At 36.8% G+C, this 21,342-nt stretch overlaps 1 protein-coding gene across 3 annotated transcripts in view; it reads left to right on the forward strand.

Annotated features, from left to right (window-relative positions):
- TBC1D12 (TBC1 domain family member 12) overlaps positions 1 to 21,342 on the forward strand; it is a 121,998-nt gene that overhangs the window by 56,020 nt on the left and 44,636 nt on the right. For 2 of the 3 annotated variants that reach the window (XM_035025401.1, XM_035025386.1), the window contains exon 2: positions 8,381 to 8,504. Coding sequence is in view for 1 of the 3 variants with exons in the window: in XM_035025386.1 (XP_034881277.1) it covers positions 8,381 to 8,504 (124 nt within the window). In the remaining 2 variants the exon portion in view is untranslated. Of the gene's footprint in view, positions 1 to 8,380; positions 8,505 to 12,057; positions 12,095 to 21,342 lie in introns of those variants that run through there. The other variant, XM_035025395.1, reaches the window with a different exon arrangement.

Here is a 21,342-nt window from a genome sequence, read left to right on the forward strand (position 1 = left end):
TTTCATTTCAGTTTTTTGTTTGTTTGTTTGTTTGTTTTTGTTTGTTTTTAAAGATTTATTTATTTATTTGAGAGAGTGAGAATGAGAGAGAGAGAGAGTACATGAGAGCGGGGAGGGTTAGAGGGAGAAGCAGGCTCCTCGCTGAGCAGGGAGCCCGATGCGGGACTCGATCCCGGGACTCCAGGATCATGACCTGAGCCGAAGGCAGTCGCTTAACCAACTGAGCTACCCAGGCACCCCTCATTTCAGTTTTTAAAATGACTTTTGGACTCTTGATATTTTCTGTTTCTTCTAAGTCTGTTTTGATAAATTATATTTTTACAAAGTTCTGTCCATTTTGAGAAATTTTTTTTTTTAAGATTTTATTATTTATTTGACAGAGAGAGAGCGCACGTGCTTGCGCACAAGCAGGCAGAACAGCAGGCAGAGGGAGAGGGAGAAGCAGGCTGGGCTCCCCGATGAGCAGAGAACCCGTCTGGGGCTCCATCCCAGGACCTGAGATCATGACCTGAGCCGAAGGCAGATGCTTAACCAACCAAGCTACCTAGGCGCTCCTTGAGAAATGTTCTAAATTATTGGCATAGAGTTGTTTATAGATTCTCTTCCCTTTAAAATTTTTGCTGCATCTGATTTTATGTTCTTCTCTTTACTCCTAATTTATTTATTCCTGTTCTTTTTTGCAAAAATCCCACTAGAAGTTTTGTCTATTTTACTAAACTTGATGAAAGACCAACTTTTGGCAGTGTCAACCCTCTATATTTGGTTGTTAGTTTAAATAGTCTTTTAATTAACAGCTTTATTGAGGTAGAGTTAACATTCCATAAAAGTCATCCATTTTAAGAGTACAATTCAATTATATTAAATTTATATAGTTGTACAGTCATTACTGAAATCTAGCTGCAGACCATTTCTGCCACACCAGAGATCATTTGTACCCATTTATAGTCAATACCCATTTCTACCCCACGCAACCACTAATCTACTTTGTAGAGTAACCTTTTTTGCACATTCATATAAACAAAATTATACACATGGTCTTATACATCTGACTTCTTTCATTGGGCATATTTTGAGTTCATCCATGTTGTAGCATGTATCAATTATCACATTCCTTTTTATTGCCAAATAGGATTTCATTGTGTGAATATATATTTTGTTATACATTCAGTAGTTGCTGGATATTTAGCTTGCCTTCACATTTTATTTTTTGTTTTTGTTTTTTTTTAAGATTTTATTTATTTGACAGAGAGAGCGAGAGAGAGCGAGAGAGCACAAGCAGGAGGAGCAGTAGAAGGAGAGGGAGAAGCAGGCTCCATGCCAAGCAGGGAGCCCCATGCAGGGCTCAGTCTCAGCACCCTGGGATCATGACCTGAGCTGAAGGCAGACGCTTAACCGTCTGAGCCACCCAGGTGCCCCTTGTCTTCACATTTTGGCTATTATGAATACTTCTTCTATGAGCCTTTCCTTGTAAGCCTTCATGTGGACATATGTTTTCATTTCTCTTGGGTAGACATCTAGGAGTGGAAATGTTGGGTTGTATGGTAACTTTGTGTCTTACTTATAAAAGAAACTACCAAATTGTTTTTCAAAATGGCTGTACCACCTAACATTCCTACCAGCAATGTTTTCCAAGCTGTTTCACGATTTTATATGCCCACCTTTCCAGTTTTTCCACATCCTTGCAAATTTGTTATTTTGTTGTTGTTGTTTTATAAATAATAGCCATCCTTAGTGGGTGTGGTTGGTACCTAATTGTTGTTTATGATTTGCTTTTTTCCTAACACTAGACTATGAACAGTTGTTCATGGTATTCACATACACTGCTTTTTATTGGTAGTAATTTCCCACTTTTATTTCTGCTTTTAGTGATTTGAATCTTCCCTCTTTTTTTCTTAGTCATCTAGCTAAAGGTTTGTCAATTTTGTTGATCTTTTCAAATAACGAGCTTTAAAAATTTTCTCTATTTTTCTATTCTCTGTTTCATTTATACTCACTCTGATCTTTATTATTTCTTTCCTTATGCCGGCTTTGGGTTTAGTTTGCTCTTCTTTTTCTGGTTTCTTCATGTGTGCCATTAAGTAATTGATAAGAGATGGTTCTTTTTTAATATTTACAACTGTAAATTTCCCCCTCAGCTGTATCTCATAAGTTTTGTTATGTTGTGTTTGTTTAAATTCATCTCAGCGTGTTTTCTTTTCTTTTTTTTTACCCCAAGGTGTTTTCTAGGTAAACTTGTGATTTTTTTCTTTCACCTACAGGTCATTTAAGACTGTTTTGTTTAATTTCCACATATTGGTGAATTTTCTAATTTTTTTCTGTTACTGAGTTCTAATCTCATTTTACTTTGGTTGAAAAAGATACTTTGCATGATTTCAATCTTTTTAAGCTTATTAAAACTTGCTTTGTGGGTTAACATACAGTTCATCCTGGAAGATATGTCCTGTGTGCCCTTGAGAATGTATATTTTTACTGTTGGGGGGAGTGGGCTGTGTATGCCTGTTAGGTCTAATTGATTTATAATGTTTTAGTCTTTTACTTTTTGATCTGTCTGGTTGTTCTGTGTATTGAGAGGAGGCTACCAACATCTCCAGTTATTATTGTAGAACTGTCTATTTCTCCCTTCAATATTGTCAGTTTTGTTTCACATATTTTAGGGCTCTGTTGTTAGGTGCATATATGTTTATAATGGTTATATCTTTTTATTGGATTAACTTTTTTTCGACATAAAATGTTCTCCTTTGTGTCTTATAACCTTCTTTGACTTTATGACTACTTTGCCTGACATACCCAGTCCAGGTCTCTTTTGGTTATTATGTGCTTTCAGTATAATTTTCCATTCTAAAATTTTCAACTTCTTTGTATCTTTTTATCTAAAGTAAGTTTCTTGGGGTGCCTGGGTGGCTCAGCTGGTTAAGCGTCCAGCTCTTGATTTCAGCTTAGGTCATGATCTCAGGATTGTGATATTGTGCCCCGCATAGTGCGGGGCACTATAGGAATGGAGCCCGCTTAGGATTCTCTCTCCCTCTCCTCCTCTTCCCACCCCCCGTTCCCTCTCTAAAAAAATAAATAAAATGAGTCTCTTATTGTCAGCTGTATTTTGATTAAAAAAGAGTCTCTTGAAGACAGCATATAGACAGTTTTTAATTCAATCTGCCAATATCTCTTGGGTGGAGAGTTTAATCGACTTATATTTAAACTAATTGTTGGTGAGGAAGGATTTACTTCTGCCATTTTTCAGTATGTCTTTTATGGGTTTTGTTCATCCGTTCCTCCATTACCAATTTTTGGTATTTAGTTGAATTTTGGTAGTGGACCATTTTGATTCCCTTCTTTCCTTTTCTGCATATTTTTAACCTATTAGCAGTAACTTTAAGGATTACAAGTAACATGGGGTCCTGGGTGGCTCAGTTGTTAAGCATCTGCCTTCAGCTCAGGTCATGATCCCAGGGTCCTGGGATCGAGCCCTGCATCAGGCTCCCTGCTTGGCGGGAAGCCTGCTTCTCCCTCTCCCACTCCCGCTGCTTGTGTTCCCTCTCTTGCTGTGTCTCTGTCTGTCAAATAAATAAATAAAATGTTTTTTAAAAAGTTTTAAAAAAAAGGATTATAGGTAACATCTTAAACTTACAGCAACCTATTTTGAACAATACCAAGTTAGTTTCATTAGTATACACACTGCTACACATCTCTGTCCCTCCTCCTTTATATTGTTATTGTCAGGGCTTACATGTTTATACATTGTGTGTCTATTAGCATAAATTTATAAATATTGTTTTATACATTTGCCTTGTGAATCATATAGGAAAAAAAAGTGTTGTTACAAACTGAAAGTACAATAATACTGGCTTTGACATTTACCTATGTAGTTAATTTTACTAATGTTACTTATTTCTTCTCATGGCTTTGAGTTACTCTCTGGTTACTTTTCATTTCAGCCTGAAGAGCTCCCTTTAGCATTTCTTACAGCTCAGGTCTGTTGGTAATGAACTCCTTCAACTTTTGTTTATCTAGAGATGTCTTCATTTCTCTTTCATTCTTGAATGATAGATTTGCTGCATATAGAATTTGTAGTTGCTACTTTTTTATTTTAGAATTTTAAATATATTATCCCACTACCTTCTGGCCCCCATGGTTTCTGATGAAAAATTTGTCATTAATCTTGTTTGTGGTATTTGCTTCTCTCTTGCTGTTTTCTAAATTTTCTCTTTATCCTTGTTTTTTTTTTTTAAGGTTTTATTTATTTATTTGTCAGAGAGAGAGCACCCATAAGCAGGAGGAGTGGCAGGCAGAGGGAGAGGAAGAAGTAGTCTCCCTGCTAAGCAAGGATCCCAATGTGGGACTTGATTCCAGGACCCTGGGATCATGACCTGAGCTGAAGGCAGATGCTTAACCAACCGAGCCACCCAGGTGTCCCCAAATAAATAAATAAAATATTTTTTAAAAAAAGAAATATTTCATTCTAGTTATGCTAGTTTTCAACTCTAGAATTTGTTTGGTTCCTTTCTATAATACTTTTTCCTTGTTGATATTCTTATTTTGTTCATGCATTCCCCACTCCCGATTTCTTTGTGGTTTCCTTTAGTTTATTGGGTATATTTGAGACAGTTAATTTAACATCTTTGAGTAGTAGTTCCACTGTCTGGACTTCTCAGGGATGTTTTTGTCAAATCTTGCTCCTGTGAATGGTTCATACTTTGTTCTTTCTTTGTGTGTATTGTAATTTTTTGTTGAGACCTGGATATTCCGATTACAATAATGTGGTATTCTGTAAATCTATTAACTCTTCAGTGATTGCTTATTTTGCTTGTTGAGTGCTAGAGTCATCCATTTGTGATGTTTCCAAACTATTTTGCAAAGTATATAATTCTTTTTGTGTGATGTCACAAGTTTCTGTTCTTATTTCTGCAGTCAACTGGTAACTTTAAAAAGATTTTTTCTGTAAATGTGTGACTCAAAAAGAGAGAGAAAAAGAGTTTTATCTTTTTTCCTTTTTAAGATTGTATTTGTCAGAGAGAAAGCACAAGTGGGGGGGGGAGGGAGCGGCAGGCAGAGGGAGAAGAGGGCTCCCAGCTGAGCAAGGAGCCCGATGTGGGACTCGATTTCAGGACCCTGGGATCATGACCTGAGCCAAAGGTAGATGCTTAACCGACTGAGCCACCCAGGCGCCCAAGAGTTTTATCTTTTTTAATGTTCCGGTAGACACCACCAGTAGAAGCCACTGCTGCAAGATGACTGAACTGATACAGATGTCTGTGCTGGTCCCTCAAGGCACTGCTAGGCCAACCCAAATTCATAACTCCAAATTTTAGAAAGACATGAACCCTGTTATCCCTCCTGATGCATCAACCACTTCAGAAACGTGGGATCCCAATCCCCACTGCTACGGAAGGAAGGGCTGAGGAATTGAGGGAAGGTGGTTGGTTTAAACCTCTAGACTTAGGAAGAATCAGCACTCTCTTCCTTCATGTACTTCCCTGTTTGTTAATAAGTTTCTAGGGTTCTGAAACGGTTGATTACAATTGCTCTTTCCAGCTCAGTTTTTACTTTGGGGGAGGAACTGACGTCTGCATCCTACTGTTCTTACATTTTGCGTCAGTGATGCTTTTGAACTGCAAATTTGATTTAAATTTGTTTTAAATTTGATTAAGGCCAGTTTTTCAATGTTTTATTTTGGGGGCGCCTGGGTGGCTCAGTCGGTTAAGTGTCTGCCTTCAGCTCAGGTCATGATCCCAGGGTCCCAGGATCGAGCCCCACATCAGGCTTCTTGCTGAGCGTGAAGTCGGCTTCTCCCTCTCCCCCTGCTCTTCCCCCTGCTTGTGCACATGTGCACTCTCTCAAATAAAATCTCTTTAAAAAATTAAAAATTTTTATTTTATGGATAATGACTTTGATGTCATATTCAGTAATTTTTTGCATAAGCCATGGTGACAAAGATTTTTCTCCTGTGTTTAGCATGGCTGGATGGCAAACCTTTGTGATATAGGCAAGCCACAGAGGGGCTGGTAGGGGGAGCATAGCTTGGCTGGTGAGAACTGTCCAGGGAGTACAGGTGAGCTGTGTGGGGCTTACTGAGGGAACTGGTATATCCCTACCAGCAGGAAGCCTTTGGGGTGCTAGTTTCCATATCAAGATGGCTACAGAAGCCATCTCCAGGTTGAGTTTGCCAGTGCTGCAAATTTGCTGAAAGACTACATGTCCTGGGCACGTGACTGAGTAGAGTTCTGCTACCCACTCTGCAGCAGCTGGAAACCACAGGAGAGCTCCTTTCTCCTTCTGTGTCTTTTTCAGTGCCCTCTATTAAGAAAATTTAACAGTTTCATGTTCATTTTGAAGGAGAAATGCTCATAGAAATTCTGTTATTACACACAAGATATCAAATATTATTTAAATTAATAGGCCATCCTTTGAGGCTTGAAATTGTATGTTATAAATATACCAGTCCTCAGTATAATCATTATTAAAAACCTCCAATCTAGAGATCTTATTAAATAGAGATTTGAGTCACTGTATATAGTTTCAGAGATGAAACTTCTAAAGCATCCTAAATAGAAATGACTCTACATTGTCATCAGTTCACTTCCATTGCACACGCAAGGAAATGGGAGTGTCTCTTTATTAGGGATTAGTCCACATTCTTTTGTAGGAGTCCATTGATATCTTTCTAAACTCAAAGAATGGCTTTAACATTAGGCTTTAAAAACTTAACTCCTTTTTATCACAATAATTACTTTTAAGAACAGATATATGATCTTTTGAATGTGGATAAATCAAGTTATTTAGGACTTCAAATAATTTGTAACTATATGTGCAAATTAAAAATTTGCTTAATGAGGGGCGCCTGGGTGGCTCAGATGGTTAAGTGTCTGCCTTCGGCTCAGGTCATGATCCCGGGGTCCTGGGATCGAGTCCCACATCGGGCTCCCTGCTAGGCGGGGAGCCTGCTTCTCCCTCTGCCTCTGCCTCTCTCTCTCTCTCTCTCTCTCTGACTCTCATGAATAAATAAATAAAACATTAAAAAAATTTGCTTAATGATCACTTATAGCTTATAAGAAGGGTTCCTATTCGGTTGGATTCATCAGTACCTTTCTGAGGGTGCCCTGGTCATGCTTTATTGATAGATACATATTTTGAATATCATTCCTGCTTATATCTGCTATAGATACTTATTTTGGTTGGTAAGGGCCTAGAGATAAATAAGTAAAATCCTTGATCCTTGGGGGCACCTGGGTGGTTCTGTCAGTTAAGCGTCCGGCATCAGCTCAGGTCATGATCCCAGGGTCCTGGGATTGAGCCCCGCATTGGGCTCCCTGCTCAGCGAGGAATCTCCTTCTTCGTCTCCCTCTGACCCTCCCCCTTCTTGTGCTCTTGTGTGCTTTCTGTCTCAAATAAATAAATAAAAAGTCTTCTAAAAAAAAATCCTTGATCCTTGTACAGGTTTCCTTTAGAAAGATACATCAGTGAGAGATTCTTTCTTTTTTAATCTTTCAAAGATTTATTTATTTATTTTAGAGAGAAAGCAGGAGCGGGAGGGGCAGAGGGAGAGGGAGAGAGAATCCCAAGTAGACTTCACATTGAGCGCCCAGTCCGATATGGAGCTCAGTCCCATGACCCCTGAGATCAGGATCTGAGCTGAAACCGAAGTCAGACGCTCAACTGACTGAGCCACCCAGGCGCCCAGGAGATACTTTCTTCCAAGGCTGTTTATTGAGTCTTTGGCACTAAGCTTTCTTGTACATATCTGTCCTAGGAAAACAATCTACATAAACATATATTATAGCAATGGAGGATCAGTAGATGCCCTGTTATTGCAAATCATAACAAATTATTACTGAAAATAATTAAATAGTATTTTCCCAAAAAAATTTTATTACTTTACCTATTTTAAACAGATTCTCTTTAACTTTTTTGTTCTCAGATTCTTGGCTTTTATTACCAAGTACAGGTATAGTCAGTTCTAGTATACTTTGTAACTGATTCAAAGCAGATAGTTACATTTTATTTAGAGCTATCATTTTTCTCCCAATTTGTTTATCTAGTATCTCTGTTGATAATTTTTCTAGAATTTCTCTATAAGTCAGGTATTCTTAAGTAAGTCTTGTTAGTCTAATAGTCAGTTGTATAAGTAGTGGAAATAATTTCATTTAGAGGCACCTGGCTGGCTCAGTTGGTGGAGCATGAAACTCTTGATCTCAGGGTTGTGAGTTAAAGTCCTGTGTTGGGTGTAGAGATTACTTAAAAATAAAAAAATCTTTAAAAAAATAAAAAGAAAGAATTTAATTTAAATGTATTTTGTGTTTGTCTTGGGTATAAACATACTTTAAAAATTATTAAATAGTGCTCTGGTTACCAAAAACATAATTCATGTAACTTTTCTGTGTTTCAGAAACCTTTTTCCAAAAAGGACAAAGGAACTCAAATCAGTTGTTCATAGTGCTCCTGGCTGGAAATTATTTGGTAAAGTCCCTCCTAGAGAGAATCTTCAAAAAACTTCCAAAATCATTCAACAGGTAAGTACTACTATCGCCACGTGGTTTGTCTTAGCTTTTCAAGTATTTTTTCTTGATAATCATATTCCACTTTCATTCATACTTCTTCTACATATAAAATTTGGGGGTTATTAGATATTTGTAGTAACCTTAATTTTTTTTAAAAAAAACACGCACTATTTTCAGTTATCTTTTATGGTTGTGAAAATTCTCGAAAGTGATAGAACATTGATTTTTTTTTTTCCTAGTTATTCCTTGGAGAGCTTTTTGGTTTTTTGTTTTTCTTCTTAGCTAAGCAGTCTTACCACATACTTTGACTTCTAATTGAATATGGCAGCGTTTGCCAGTGGCACAGATTTTATGGATGCAGGGAGTTGTCAATCGGTGAAACAGTAGAAAGCAAAAGCTGAGTAACTTCTGAGGTTGAACACCGTCTTTGGTCACTTTTCTGGTGTTCTGACTGAACCAAGGACTTTGTGAGATAGGTGGATGTATAATCTGTTTCTAGTAATTTTGGAGTCAGTTCTTCTAATATCTGTATTAATGTCCATGTTCTGAAGCTCTTAAGAATTTCAGATCTTGCTTGACTCCTGAACTTGGGCTCCATCAGTACTAGGAGATGAGTGAGACTGATCAGTTTGCAGGCATTTCTAAGTTCTGAGAAGTTGTTGCTCAGAAGGAGATATGTATGTAATACATTTCCTATCTCTCTCCTTCCCGAAGTTGTAGTTTTTCAGATTCAACACAACCATGGTGTATAAAAATAATCACATTAAGACAATAATCATCATTCAAATTGGAAAAAATACCTTACATTAAGGATTTAATAGAGTTCCTTTTATTGCTCAAAGAAAAACTGGTTTCCCTGGCTATTAATAGAAGAAAAATTTTAAATCTTTAAAAACATCTGTTGTAGTTAATTTTATTTACAATTAAAATATTGACTAGTTTATATAGCTGCTGGGACTTGAAACTGTAGTGTTGTGTTTTCCAGCCTGTGAACCTGGGTACTCCATGTGCTACAGCTAAGGCACTGGGGAACAGTGGCTAGCTGAGTGATATTCCATGTCTGGTGGTTACAGTGCAGACTGTTAGCTTGAAATTATACACAGTTTTGGCACTATATTTTTTTTCTGTGGCATCATATCTTTGTAAATCTGGTTTTCTGAGATTGCTGTCATGAAAGTCAGATACTGTGCAAAAATCAGTGTTCAACAGGAAATGAGTGTGACCGGGTCCAATCTGATTTCAAGATTTGTGAAATTATACAGTGCACAAGAAGCATACATGCCTAATTAGTAATTGTGGTTATTTAAGAATGAAAGCCTTTTTCCCTTCAATTTATGTGTATTTTATCAAATGACTACTAAGTGTTAGGACATAAATCCTTATTAAATTGTTGGGCATAACTACTTATTAAACAGAATACTTAGGTATTTCTCTTGGTTTAGGGGGAACCTTGAAAAAATTAATGGTATGCTAAGGGTACTGTTAACCAAGAAAGTTTGGGAATTTTTGCTGTCTCAACATCTTAAATTTTAACATTTTTTCGTAAAGTCTGAAAGTAACTTCTCTTGTCTAGAGTTTTCCAGAAGACCAAGTTCGCCCTCTAGAGGCAAAACAGTGGTCTTGCTATTGAAGGTTTGTATTCTTGACTTTATGATAGTTTACGTTAAATATGCATGTGCATACTTTTATATCTTTATGTAAACTAACATTCTGCAACAGGTCTCTAAATAAATTACTGGTTGGATAATTATCTGTTTATTTATGTGCTGTATACTTTTAATTAGCTATTTTCATTTTGGAAAGCGAAGACGTCACACTCTCTCTTTCATATATATTGTGTGAAAATTTGATGAGGGGTCAGGGAAAGAACAACTCTTATTTTCATGTGGGACGAGGGAGTGGAGGTGATGCAGTGCTCTCCTCTGTAGTCCTTTGTCTGGCCTTTTACAAATGATGATATCTCCTACCTGCTCCTTTTAATTTTTGAACTTTCCAGTGACGTGTAGGTTAGTGTGTTATTTGGGTGCCTTTTCCATGGTTGTTTGTTTTCTGGGGGGTATGGTAGATAGTGAAGTCTTTGTTCTTCTGATCCTTTACCCCCCCCCTCAAAATATGTATCTTTCCATGAATGGAACGTGTTTCTGCCTCTCCCTTTCTGCTTTGTCTTTCCCTGTTTGTATGTATGTGCTCTCCTCCCCATTTGTCTGACTTTGCTCTCCTCTTCCCTGCAGTTGTCATTTTCAAGGTGGGCATGATTTTCTTTTATTAGTAACAGTAAATTTATAACTTTGTGTCTCTGTTGCCACTTGAAAACATGTTTTTCACAGCCCTGAATTTTAAACTCTATAAAACATTATGAACATAAAAGTTGTTTGAGATCCTTTACCATGTACTCCTTTTGAATGAATATTATATGTTGAGAGAAATCAAAAATGAAGGATCAGTAAAGACATAAAGAATGTTAGGGCACATCTTTCATTCATTCATTCTTTTTTTTTTTTAAGATTTTATTTGAGAGAGAGTGCTCGAGCACGGTAGGGGGAGGTGTGGGGAGAAGCAGAGGGAGAGGGAGAAGCGGACTCCGTACTGGGCTTGGAGCCTGATGCGGGGCTTGACCAGAGTTGAAGGCAGATGCTTAACTGACTGAGCCACCCAGGTGCCCCAGGATACATCTTTCATGTTTTAGGGCAGGGCCTTAACGCTATTCAGGCTGTAGAAAATGAAAGGAGCTAGTAATTCCAGTGTAAAAGTGCCTGAAAAAGTGAGGCAGTGATAAAAATACAGAAGGAAAGTACATTCTGCTGGGCTTTCTAAGGATTCCTTACTTGCTTTATGAGTGGCAAAATAGTAAGATTTATTGAGAGATTAGAGGATGAAGAGTATTTCATAGGATAATAATTTTTTAAAGCAGATATTCAGAAAGTAGTTGATATATTCTTAAGTATGACTATATTATTGGGCCAGAATTTTCTTTTTAGTGGAACGACCTCTATAAGATTATAAAGTAACTAGAAAATTAAGGTTTTATTTACAAACTTTTTTCTTAATTATTAATTACACAATTAACACATGATTACATTCTCTATAAAAATGTAAGACATTATAGGAAGATATGTCTCATTTCACTTTCCCTTCACATTTTTAGGCCTTTTAAAATTCATTTTTTGTGTGGAAGCACATATAATTGTGTATATTTTTACACATATGGTGTTATATATATATTTTTTACTCATTTCAAGAACAGAATGTCACTATATATATATAAATTTTTTTTGCCTTATTTATCTTTCCTTGTTTTGCACCCATAACTTTTCAGAGGTACATGAAGTTCATAAGTGAGAGATATTTGTAGGTTAAATTCTTTTTTTTAATTATAGTAAATTTTATTAAAGGTCTGATCAGTTTTATTGCTTTTCATGTTAACATAAAGCAATATAAAAATCATTTTAGGATAATAGCAAAATCAAACTGACTCACGTTTGGCATTTAACTTGAATCAGTTCCCAAATCACATGAATATTCATAATATTATTTTATGAGGATTATCACATGTGTTCTCTTGCAGGTGTGAAATTCCTGCTTGTGGCCTTTTGAACCAGTTGGTGAGCCATATTAAAAATTGCATCTATTAATAATAAATAGTATTTCAGTTATATTGTAATTCAATTGACCTAAGTTTTTGGTTTTTCTAAATTAATTGGCCAAAGTTGGAATGTAGCTACATTGTCGTCTGATCTCCAAACTGCAAGTAAGAATGATTACAAATGAGCCATGTTATGTATAATTGTAACATGATTGCATACTAGATTGAATATACCCTATTTATATCAAACTGACAGATCTTTTTTTGCTAGGAACTGTTTTTATATTGGCATCTTTAAATAAGAAAATGAGATTGTAATACTTAGATGATGTTTCCAGTTTTTCATCACTCATGTCTTTTTCTGAGTGAAGTTTCAGTGGAGAGGTTGAAACACTTTCACATAACTTTTGATAGGTAAGGGAAAAAACTTTTAAGACACTGATTTCTTAATCTGAGCACTTCAAAATGTCTTAAAAATCTAAAAGAATAGGTCACTCTCCTCAGTTAAGCCGTTGCCTTTGAAATGTTTTATTGCAGGAACAATAACATTATGAAAAGGACTAGAATATGTGTGCTTTGTGAGCAGTACTTAAATATATAACATTGTGAACGTGTTAGAGCTTAATATTCTGGTTAATAACTTGATTGGTGTAAAAAAAATAACTTGATTGGTGTGTGCAGCATTAGAATATTTGAAAACAATTTGTTGGCTTTAATTATGCTTAAATATAGATACTTTTGGTGTAAAATTTGAGTAGTGCAAAAAGTACCTACTTCCTTATTTGTGTTTAAATTGTGGAGGGGCTGGACTGTGTTCAGAATTTATTTTTGAAAAGTCCTTAAAATTGTTACACCCTTGCCTGTTTTATTTTCACCTTTGTTACCTAGTGTAATGTCACCTTGAGAAGCTAGTCAATAACTACCTTTCTGGCTGCGTGTGTGTTCTTTATTTTATAGTTAGTGATAAAATATTGTCTTTCCTATGTGTGAATAAATTGATTTCATAAAAGTTAATTTGTATGGTCTGAAGGTTGAGAGAGGAATTCATAATAGCTCAGCCTGTGCTTCTTGGAGAGGAGAAAAGTATAAGCCTTAAGAAAGAAACTTGCTTTGGTTAAAGAAAACTAAAAGAATAAAAGCAGTAAGTTCTCACAAATTGAACTGGGTGGGATTTGGAGGAAAGTTTTTTGCTATCATCAGAGACAGAGACTTGGAAAAGGGTTACAGTCTGAAAATACTCACTACCTGTTATTTGATTCTGTAAATACATTTTGTATCAGTTACATTAAAAGTTGTATTCATTCTGTCTTTATGTCAGACTTGTATATTATGTTAGGCATCAAATTAAACAGAATTGTGCTAATAACTTCACCAAAATGAAGTTTACTAAGGCATTCCTGTTTGCCAAGGGGTGATTAAATGTTTTGCCCCAAGGTTTCAATTAAGGTTGAGTTATGTGATGGATTTTATTTCTCCTACTTCACAGATTCTGGAATAAAATTTAGAATCAGTAAAGGCATCATAATTGGCTTTATCCTCTCTACTCCAAGTGTGATGGTTTCCTGGCTCTTGGATCAAGTTGTGTAAGAGAGCCTCTTTATCTTGGGCAGGCATGGTCTTGAGGTGGTAGAGAGGTCCACATGGGAAGTTACTTCCATTTCTGAAACATTATTTTGGCTGTCTATAAACTATTCATAGCATATAGGAATATGATTGATGCAGCTTTAACATTAGCTCCTTTAGAAGGGGTGTTCTCACTGTCTCCTGAAACTCAAAGTCAAGTCAGTTTATGTGTCAGGCTATTTTGGTTTTCATGTTGTCTTTGGAAGAGAAGCTCCTATTTTATTCTTTACTCTCCCCAGTTCTAGTATTTTACTTCTTTAAGAAGCTATTCCAAGACACTGGCCACCCTGCCTTTGAACCTATAGTCTGATCTTTTCTCACATTTCCCTCCTAGTCACCTTCTTTCTGGTAAATACCTTTAGCTACAGAGCCCAAGACATCAGAGTGTGGCAGAATACCATTCTGCTACCAGTTCACCATGTGACCTCATGTTAGCAAACTCTAAGCCATTTCTCTAGCAGAAATTGAAGGACAAAATTCTTGAACTGATTCTAGATTCTTCTCTAGGATTGTCTGGTTTTTACTTCAGTAAATGCATAATTTATTCAACATATGTTGACTGTGTATGTTGGTTCAGGTTCTTGGGATACAAATAAATATGAGTCCTAGCCTTTGAATTATTCCAGTATAACTGTGGGGAGAGACATAGCTTCATATATAATTTTAATGATTTTGAGTGCTATAGTAGAGTTGTGAACTAAGTATGAAGAGTACAGATGAAAGAATAGTTAATTCTTTTCAGGGATGACATAATGAGTTGTGTTCTGAAGTATACTAACTGGTAGGAGTTTACAAGGTAGACAAGATGGGGAAAGCCATCCCAGAAAGAGGAAATTGAATGAGCAACAGGAATGCACAAGACTTTTTTAGTTAGTAGGCCAGTATATCAGGGATATAGGATAGATGGTGAAAGGTCATTAGCCACAAGATTAGAGAGTTGGGTTTTATCCAAAATACCTTTTTTAAAAAACATTTTATTTATTTATTTATTTATTTTAATGATTTTATTTATTTGTCAGAGAGAGAGAGCACAAGCAGGGGGGAGCAGGCAGAGAGAGAGAAGCAGGCTCCCCGCTGAGCAAGGAGCCCAATGTGGGGCTCGATCCGAGGACCCTGGGAACATGACCTAAGCCGAAGGCAGACACTTAACCGACTGAACCACCTAGGGGTCCCCCAAAATACTTTTAAATAAGGTACTGAGACATCAAATTCATATATTAGAAAAGTAATTTTGGAGGCATTATAGAAGCTAAATTAGAAAAAAGTGGGTTGGCAAACAAGGACATTAAGATTTATTATAATAGTCTATGATTCTGGTTCCTAGATACAGTGGATTACCTAGAGAATGTGTTAAAAATACAGCCCCATACATTGAGTTCCTAATGTCAGATTTGTGTTTTTCAATTCTTATGTTTCTAGCTGGTTTTTTTCCAAATCTGCTGTATCACTTTTTACAGTTTACAGTTCCCTGCTGAAATTTCAAGCTTGGCCTTTATCTCCTTTAACATAGTAAGTATAGTTGTTTCATAGCCTGTGTCTGATAACCACTGTCTGCAAATTCTATAGGTCTGTTTATATTGAAAATCATTTCTGCTAATTTTTTTTTAAGATTTATTTATTTGAGAAAGAGAGAGTGCAAGCATGAATAGGGGGAGGGGCAGAGGGAAAGGGAGAGAGAATCTCAAGCAGACTCCCTGCCAGGTGTGGAGTCTCACATGAGGCTTGATCTCATGACCCCAAGATTGTAGCCTGAGCCGAAATCAAAGAGTTGGACACCTAACCAACTGAGCCCCCCAGGTGCCCCTCTGTTAGTTTCTGTTAGATGCTATTTTATCTCTGTGCATGCCTAGTTACTTTTGCTTCGTTACCTGGATATAATATTTGGAACATGATATGTAGAAAACAGTTTGAAGGCTAAGGTGATACCATCCTTGAGAGATTTTAATTTATGTCTCTCAGGTACCTGATGGTGCTAGTTATCTAGTTTTTTCATCCTTTAAAATGAGGCAAAGCTCAGATGGAATCTGTTTTTCTTATTAATTTTTCTTATTAATTTGAAAACATTTTTTGATTGTTAAATCAACTTTTCATTCCTGGGATAAACTCCCAGTTAGTCAGTTATTATCCATTTTGTATATTGCTGATTTGGTTTGCATATATATATTTTTTTTATTTTTTATTTTTTTAAAGATTTTTTTTTTATTTATTTATTTGACAGAGATAGAGAGCACAAGTAGGCAGAGAGGCAGGCAGAGGGAGAGGGAGAAGCAGACTCTCCACTGAGCAGGGAGCCTGACGTGGGGCTCAATCCCAGGACCCTGAGATCATGACCCGAGCCGAAGGCAGACGCTTAACCGACTGAGCCACCCAGGCGCCCCTGCATATATATTTTTTTAATTGATAAACTTTTTTAGAATAGTGTTGGATTCATAGCAGAATTGAGCAGAAAGTACAGAGAGTTTCTATATACCTCCTGTCCCCCACCCCACACACAACCTCCGCACTGTTGACATCCTATACCACCATGTGGTACATTTGTTACAATCAGTGAATCTACACTGACACATCATAATTACCCAAAGTCCATAGTTTACATTAGGGTGTATTCTTGGTGTTGTACATTCTAAGAGTTTTGACAAATGTATAATGACATTATAGTATTTTATGGAATAATTTCACTTTATTCATTAATGAATAAAGCTGCTATAAACATCCACAGGCAGGTTTGGTTTTTTTTATGGATATAAATTTCCATTTCATTTGGGTAAATGCCAAGGATTCTCATTGCTGGATCATATGGTAAGGATATGTTTAGTTTTGTAATAAACAGCCAAACTATCTTCCAAACTAGGTATACCATTTTGCATTCTCATCAGCAGTGAATGAGAGTTTCTATTGCTCCACATCCTCATCAGCATTTGTTACTCAGTGTTTTGGATTTTGAGCATTCTAATAGGTACACAGTAGTATCTTACTGTTGTTTTAACTTGTAGTTCCCTATTAACATATGAGTTGGAGCATCTTACGTTTACTTGCCATCTATATAGCTTCTTTAGTGAGGTCTCTCTTCAGATCTTTTGCCATTTTTTAACTGGGTGGTTCATTTTAAAACAGTAAGAACAGGGCACCTGGGTGGCTCAGTCAATGAAGTGTCCGACTCTTGATTTTGGCTCAGGTCATGATCTAATAGTCGTGAGATTGAGTCCCATGTTGGGCTCTGTGCTAAGCAGGGAGGGAGACTGCTGGAGATTCTCTCCCTGTACTTCTGCACCTACCCCCCCCCCACTTGCTTGTTCATGCTCTCTCACTCTCTCTCTCTAAAAATAAGTAAATTTTTAATATATATATATAACAGTAAGAACAGAACTCAGTAGACTTTTAAGAGGTTTTTGTATTTTTATTATTAACATATAATATATTATTTGTTTCAGGGGTACAGGTCTGTGATTCATCAGTCTTACACAATATACAGCACTCACCACATAACACATACCCTTCCCACTGTCCATCATCCAGCCACCCCATCCCCCCACCCGCCTCCCCTCCAGCAACCCTCAGCTTGGCTAGTATCCAAAATCTGTAAAGAACTTATCAAACTCAACACCCAAAGAACAAATAATCCAATCAAGAAATGGGCAGAAGACATGAACAGACATTTTTCCAAAGAAGACATCCAAATGGCCAACAGACACATGAAAAAGTGCTCAATATCGCTCCGCATCAGGGAAATCCAAATCAAAACCTCAATGAGATACCACCTCACACCAGTCAGAATGGCTAAAATTAACAAGTCAGGAAAGGACATGTTGGCGGGGATGTGGAGAAAGGGGAACTCTCCTACATTGTTGGTGGGAATGCAAGGTGGTGCAGCCATTCTGGAAGACAGTATGGAGGTTCCTCTAAAAGTTGAAAATAGAGCTACCCTATGACCCAGCAATTGCACTACTGGGTATTTACCCCAAAGATACAAATGTAGGGATCCGAAGGGGTACATGCACCCCAGTGTTTATAGCAGCAATGTCCACAATAACCAAACTGTGGAAAGAGCCAAGATGTCCACCAACAGTGAATGGATAAAGAAGTGGTCTATATATACAATGGAATACTACTCAGTCATCAAAAAAAATGAAATCTTGCTGTTTGCAAGGATGTGGATGGAACTAGAGGGTATTATGCTAAGTGAAATAAGTTAGAGAAAGACAATTATGATTTTACTCATATGTGGAATTTAAGAAACAAAACAGAGGATCATAGGGGAAGAGAGGGAAAAATAAGACAAAATCAGAGAGGGAGACAAACCTAAGAGACTCTTAATTATAGAAATAAACTGAGGGTTGCTGGGTTGGGGGGGAATGGGGTAACTGGGTGATGGACATTAAGGAGGACACATGATGTGATAAGCACTGGGTGTTATATAAAACTGATGAATCATTGAACTCTGCCTCTTAAGCTAATAATATACTATATGTTAATTGAATTTAAATTTAAAAAAAAATAGTTCCTTTCCCCTCCTACTGCTAGAAGCACGAGGGGATTTTTCTCTAATCTTCACTCTAGACCTGGTAGAGTTACTGGAGGTAAAACTCAACAGAAGTATGTGGGATTGGGTCCTCTTGTAGTTGTAGCTCTCAAACCTGTGCACGCTGTGCCTCCAGCCATTTTTCAATGATAGAATTATAGTTCATGTTTTCCTGCCCTGGGATTTGTTCCCACAGCCGTTTGTGCTCGTGGCTTTCTGCTCTGTTTCTTTATATCCACCTACCTATCTCCATTTTGGGGGGCACAGTTCGCCCTGTGGCTTTACTTCTCTGATAGGTCCAAGAAAAGTTACTAATTTTTTTAGTTTGGCTTTTTTACTTGTTAGGATGGAGTGGCAGCTTCTAAGCTTCCTCCATGCTAGACCAGAAACCAGAAGTCAATTTGCTAATATTTTGTTAAGAATTTTCATTTAAGATACTAGTCTGTAATTTTCTTTTAATATCTTGGTCTGATTTTGGTATTGGGATAATGCTGGCATCATTGAATGCATTGAGAATGATTTCTTCCCCCTCTATTCTGAAAGAATTTGTGTAGAATTAGTATTATTTCTTCCTTAAATGTTTGGTAGAACTTGTTAGTGAAATTATCAAAGGCAAAGTTTCTCAACCTCAGTGCTATTGACATTTTAGGCCTTGTAATTATTGTTGTGGGAGACTTTCCTCTGCAATGTAGCATATTTACAACTTCCCTACCCACTAGATGCCAGGAGCCACGCTCCACCCCCACCCCGAGTTGTGGCAACCAGAAATGTTGCCTGGGGGCCAAAGTTGACCCCAGTAGAGAACTACTGACAAAAACCAAATATGGAGGTTTGTTGTTATTTTTGAGTAAATTTTTTTTTTTTTAAGATTTTATTTATTTATTTGACAGAGAGAGAGAGAGACCACAAGTAGGCAGAGAGGCAGGCAGAGGGAGAGGGAGAAGTAGGCTCTCCGCTGAGCAGGGAGCCTGACGTGGGGCTCGATCCCAGGACCCCGGGATCACGACCTGAGCTGAAGGCAGCCGCTCAACCGACTGAGCCACCCAGGCGCCCTGAGTAAATTTTTAAATATAAATTCATTATTTTAATTGCCATAGGGTCGTGAAGTTTTCTATTTCTTTTTTTTTTTTTTTAAAGATTTTATTTATTTATTTGAGAGAGAGACTGAGAGAGAGAGAGCATGAGAGGGGGCAGGGTCGGGAGGGTCAGAGGGAGAAGCAGACTCCCTGCCGAGCAGGGAGCCCAATGCGGGACTCGATCCAGGGACTCCAGGATCATGACCTGAGCCGAAGGCAGTCGCTTAACCAACTGAGCCACCCAGGCGCCCTTCTATTTCTTTTTGAGTCCATTTTGGTAGCATGCTTTCAAGAGGTTTTTACATTTCATCTGTGTTGTTGGATTTATTGGAATAAATTGTTCTTAATATTCTCATTCTTTTAAAGTCTACTGGATGTGTGATATGGATAGAGATCATCTCTTACGTTTCTGATTTTAGTAATTTTTATCTTCTCTTTTTTCTTGACCAGTTTTACCAGAAGTTTATCAATTGTACTGATTTTTTAAAATACATGCCTTTAATTTCACTGATTTTTACCTCCTCTCTGTTTCCTATTTCATTTATTTTTGCTCTTCATTGTTTACTTTTTTCCTCTTTGGATTTTTTTTGCTTTTTTTCTAGTTTTTTTTAAGGTGGATCACTGATTTTAGGCCTTTCATCCTTTTAATATAAGTATATTAAGCTTATAAATTTCCCACTAACCATGCTTTAGCTATATTCCACAAGTTTCAGTATTTTCATTTTTTGCTCCATTTCAGATGTTTTTTTCTTTCTTTTTTTTTTTTTTTTGTTATCGCCTTTACTGATGTTTATTTGGAAGTGTATCATTTTAATTTTCAAATATTTCAGAATTTGCCAGATAAGTTTCTGTAAATGATTTCCAATTTAATTCCTTTATGGTCATATAATATACATTATACAACTTCAGCCTTTTTTAAGTTTGAGACTTGTTTTATGCATCAGACATAGCTTGTCTTAGTGAATATTCCTTGTGCACTTGAAAAGATTGTGCATTCTGCAGATGTTGGGGGAGTGTTATGTAAATGTCATTGGGTCTTGTTAGAAGATAGTGTTGTGAGAGTCCTGTATGATTTTTCTGATTTTCTGTTCTATGAATTACTGAAAGAGGAATAATAAAATCTCCACCACAGTCTACTTTGTTGTTTCTCCCTTTCCTACATGTGTTTTGAAGCTTGTTTTTGTCTTCTTGATAAATCAGCCTATGAAGTTTTTGTCTGACTTTATCCATTGCAGCTTGCTTTCAATTAGTGCTTGCATGATGTTTGTTTTTCTGTTCTTTTCCTTTTTATTCATCTTTATATTTAAAGTTGGTTTCTTATATAACATATTTGAATCTTTTTTATACCATCTGAAATGCTGAGCTTTTTGTAAATGAGTGTCATTTAATGTCATTATTGATGTAACTTGTTTTAAATTTATCATCTTGCTATTTCTTTTCAAATTGTCCCATCTGGTCTTTGTTTCTTTTTTTCCCCTTTTCCTGCCTTCTTTTGGATTAAGTGAGTATTTTTAGTACTCCATTTTATTTCCATTATTAGCTTATTAGATATATCCTTGTTTTAGTTTTTCACTGGTTGTCTTGACCAACAGTTCTCAAGTGTTTCAGTTTCACAACTCCTTTGGATTTGTAGTTATCAACGACCTCAAAGACTTTTTGCTTAAGTTGATTATCATTTATTACTATACCCAAAGTTAAAACTGAAATATTGAGGTATTTATTAATTCATTTTAAAATAATGTTAGTAAAGTCATTACATGTTAACATAAATAACATTTATGTTAACTGTATTTTTAAAAGTATTTTTAAAAAACTGGTGGGGGGCGCCTGGGTGGCTCAGTCGGTTGGGCGGCTGCCTTCAGCTCGGGTAGTGATCCCGGGGTCCTGGGATCGAGCCCCACGTCGGGCTCGCTGTTCGGTGGGGAGCCTGTTTCTCCCTCTCCCACTCCCCCTGCTTGTGTGCCTGCTCTCGCTGTCGAATGGATAAATAAAATCTTAAAAAAAAAACAACTGGTAGGAAGAGTGCCATTGTTTTACTTTTTCTTATCT

Source organism: Mirounga leonina, unplaced genomic scaffold, assembly GCF_011800145.1.
Source record: "Mirounga leonina isolate KUSES-001 unplaced genomic scaffold, KU_Mleo_1.0 Mir_114, whole genome shotgun sequence".
NCBI lineage: Eukaryota > Metazoa > Chordata > Mammalia > Carnivora > Phocidae > Mirounga > Mirounga leonina.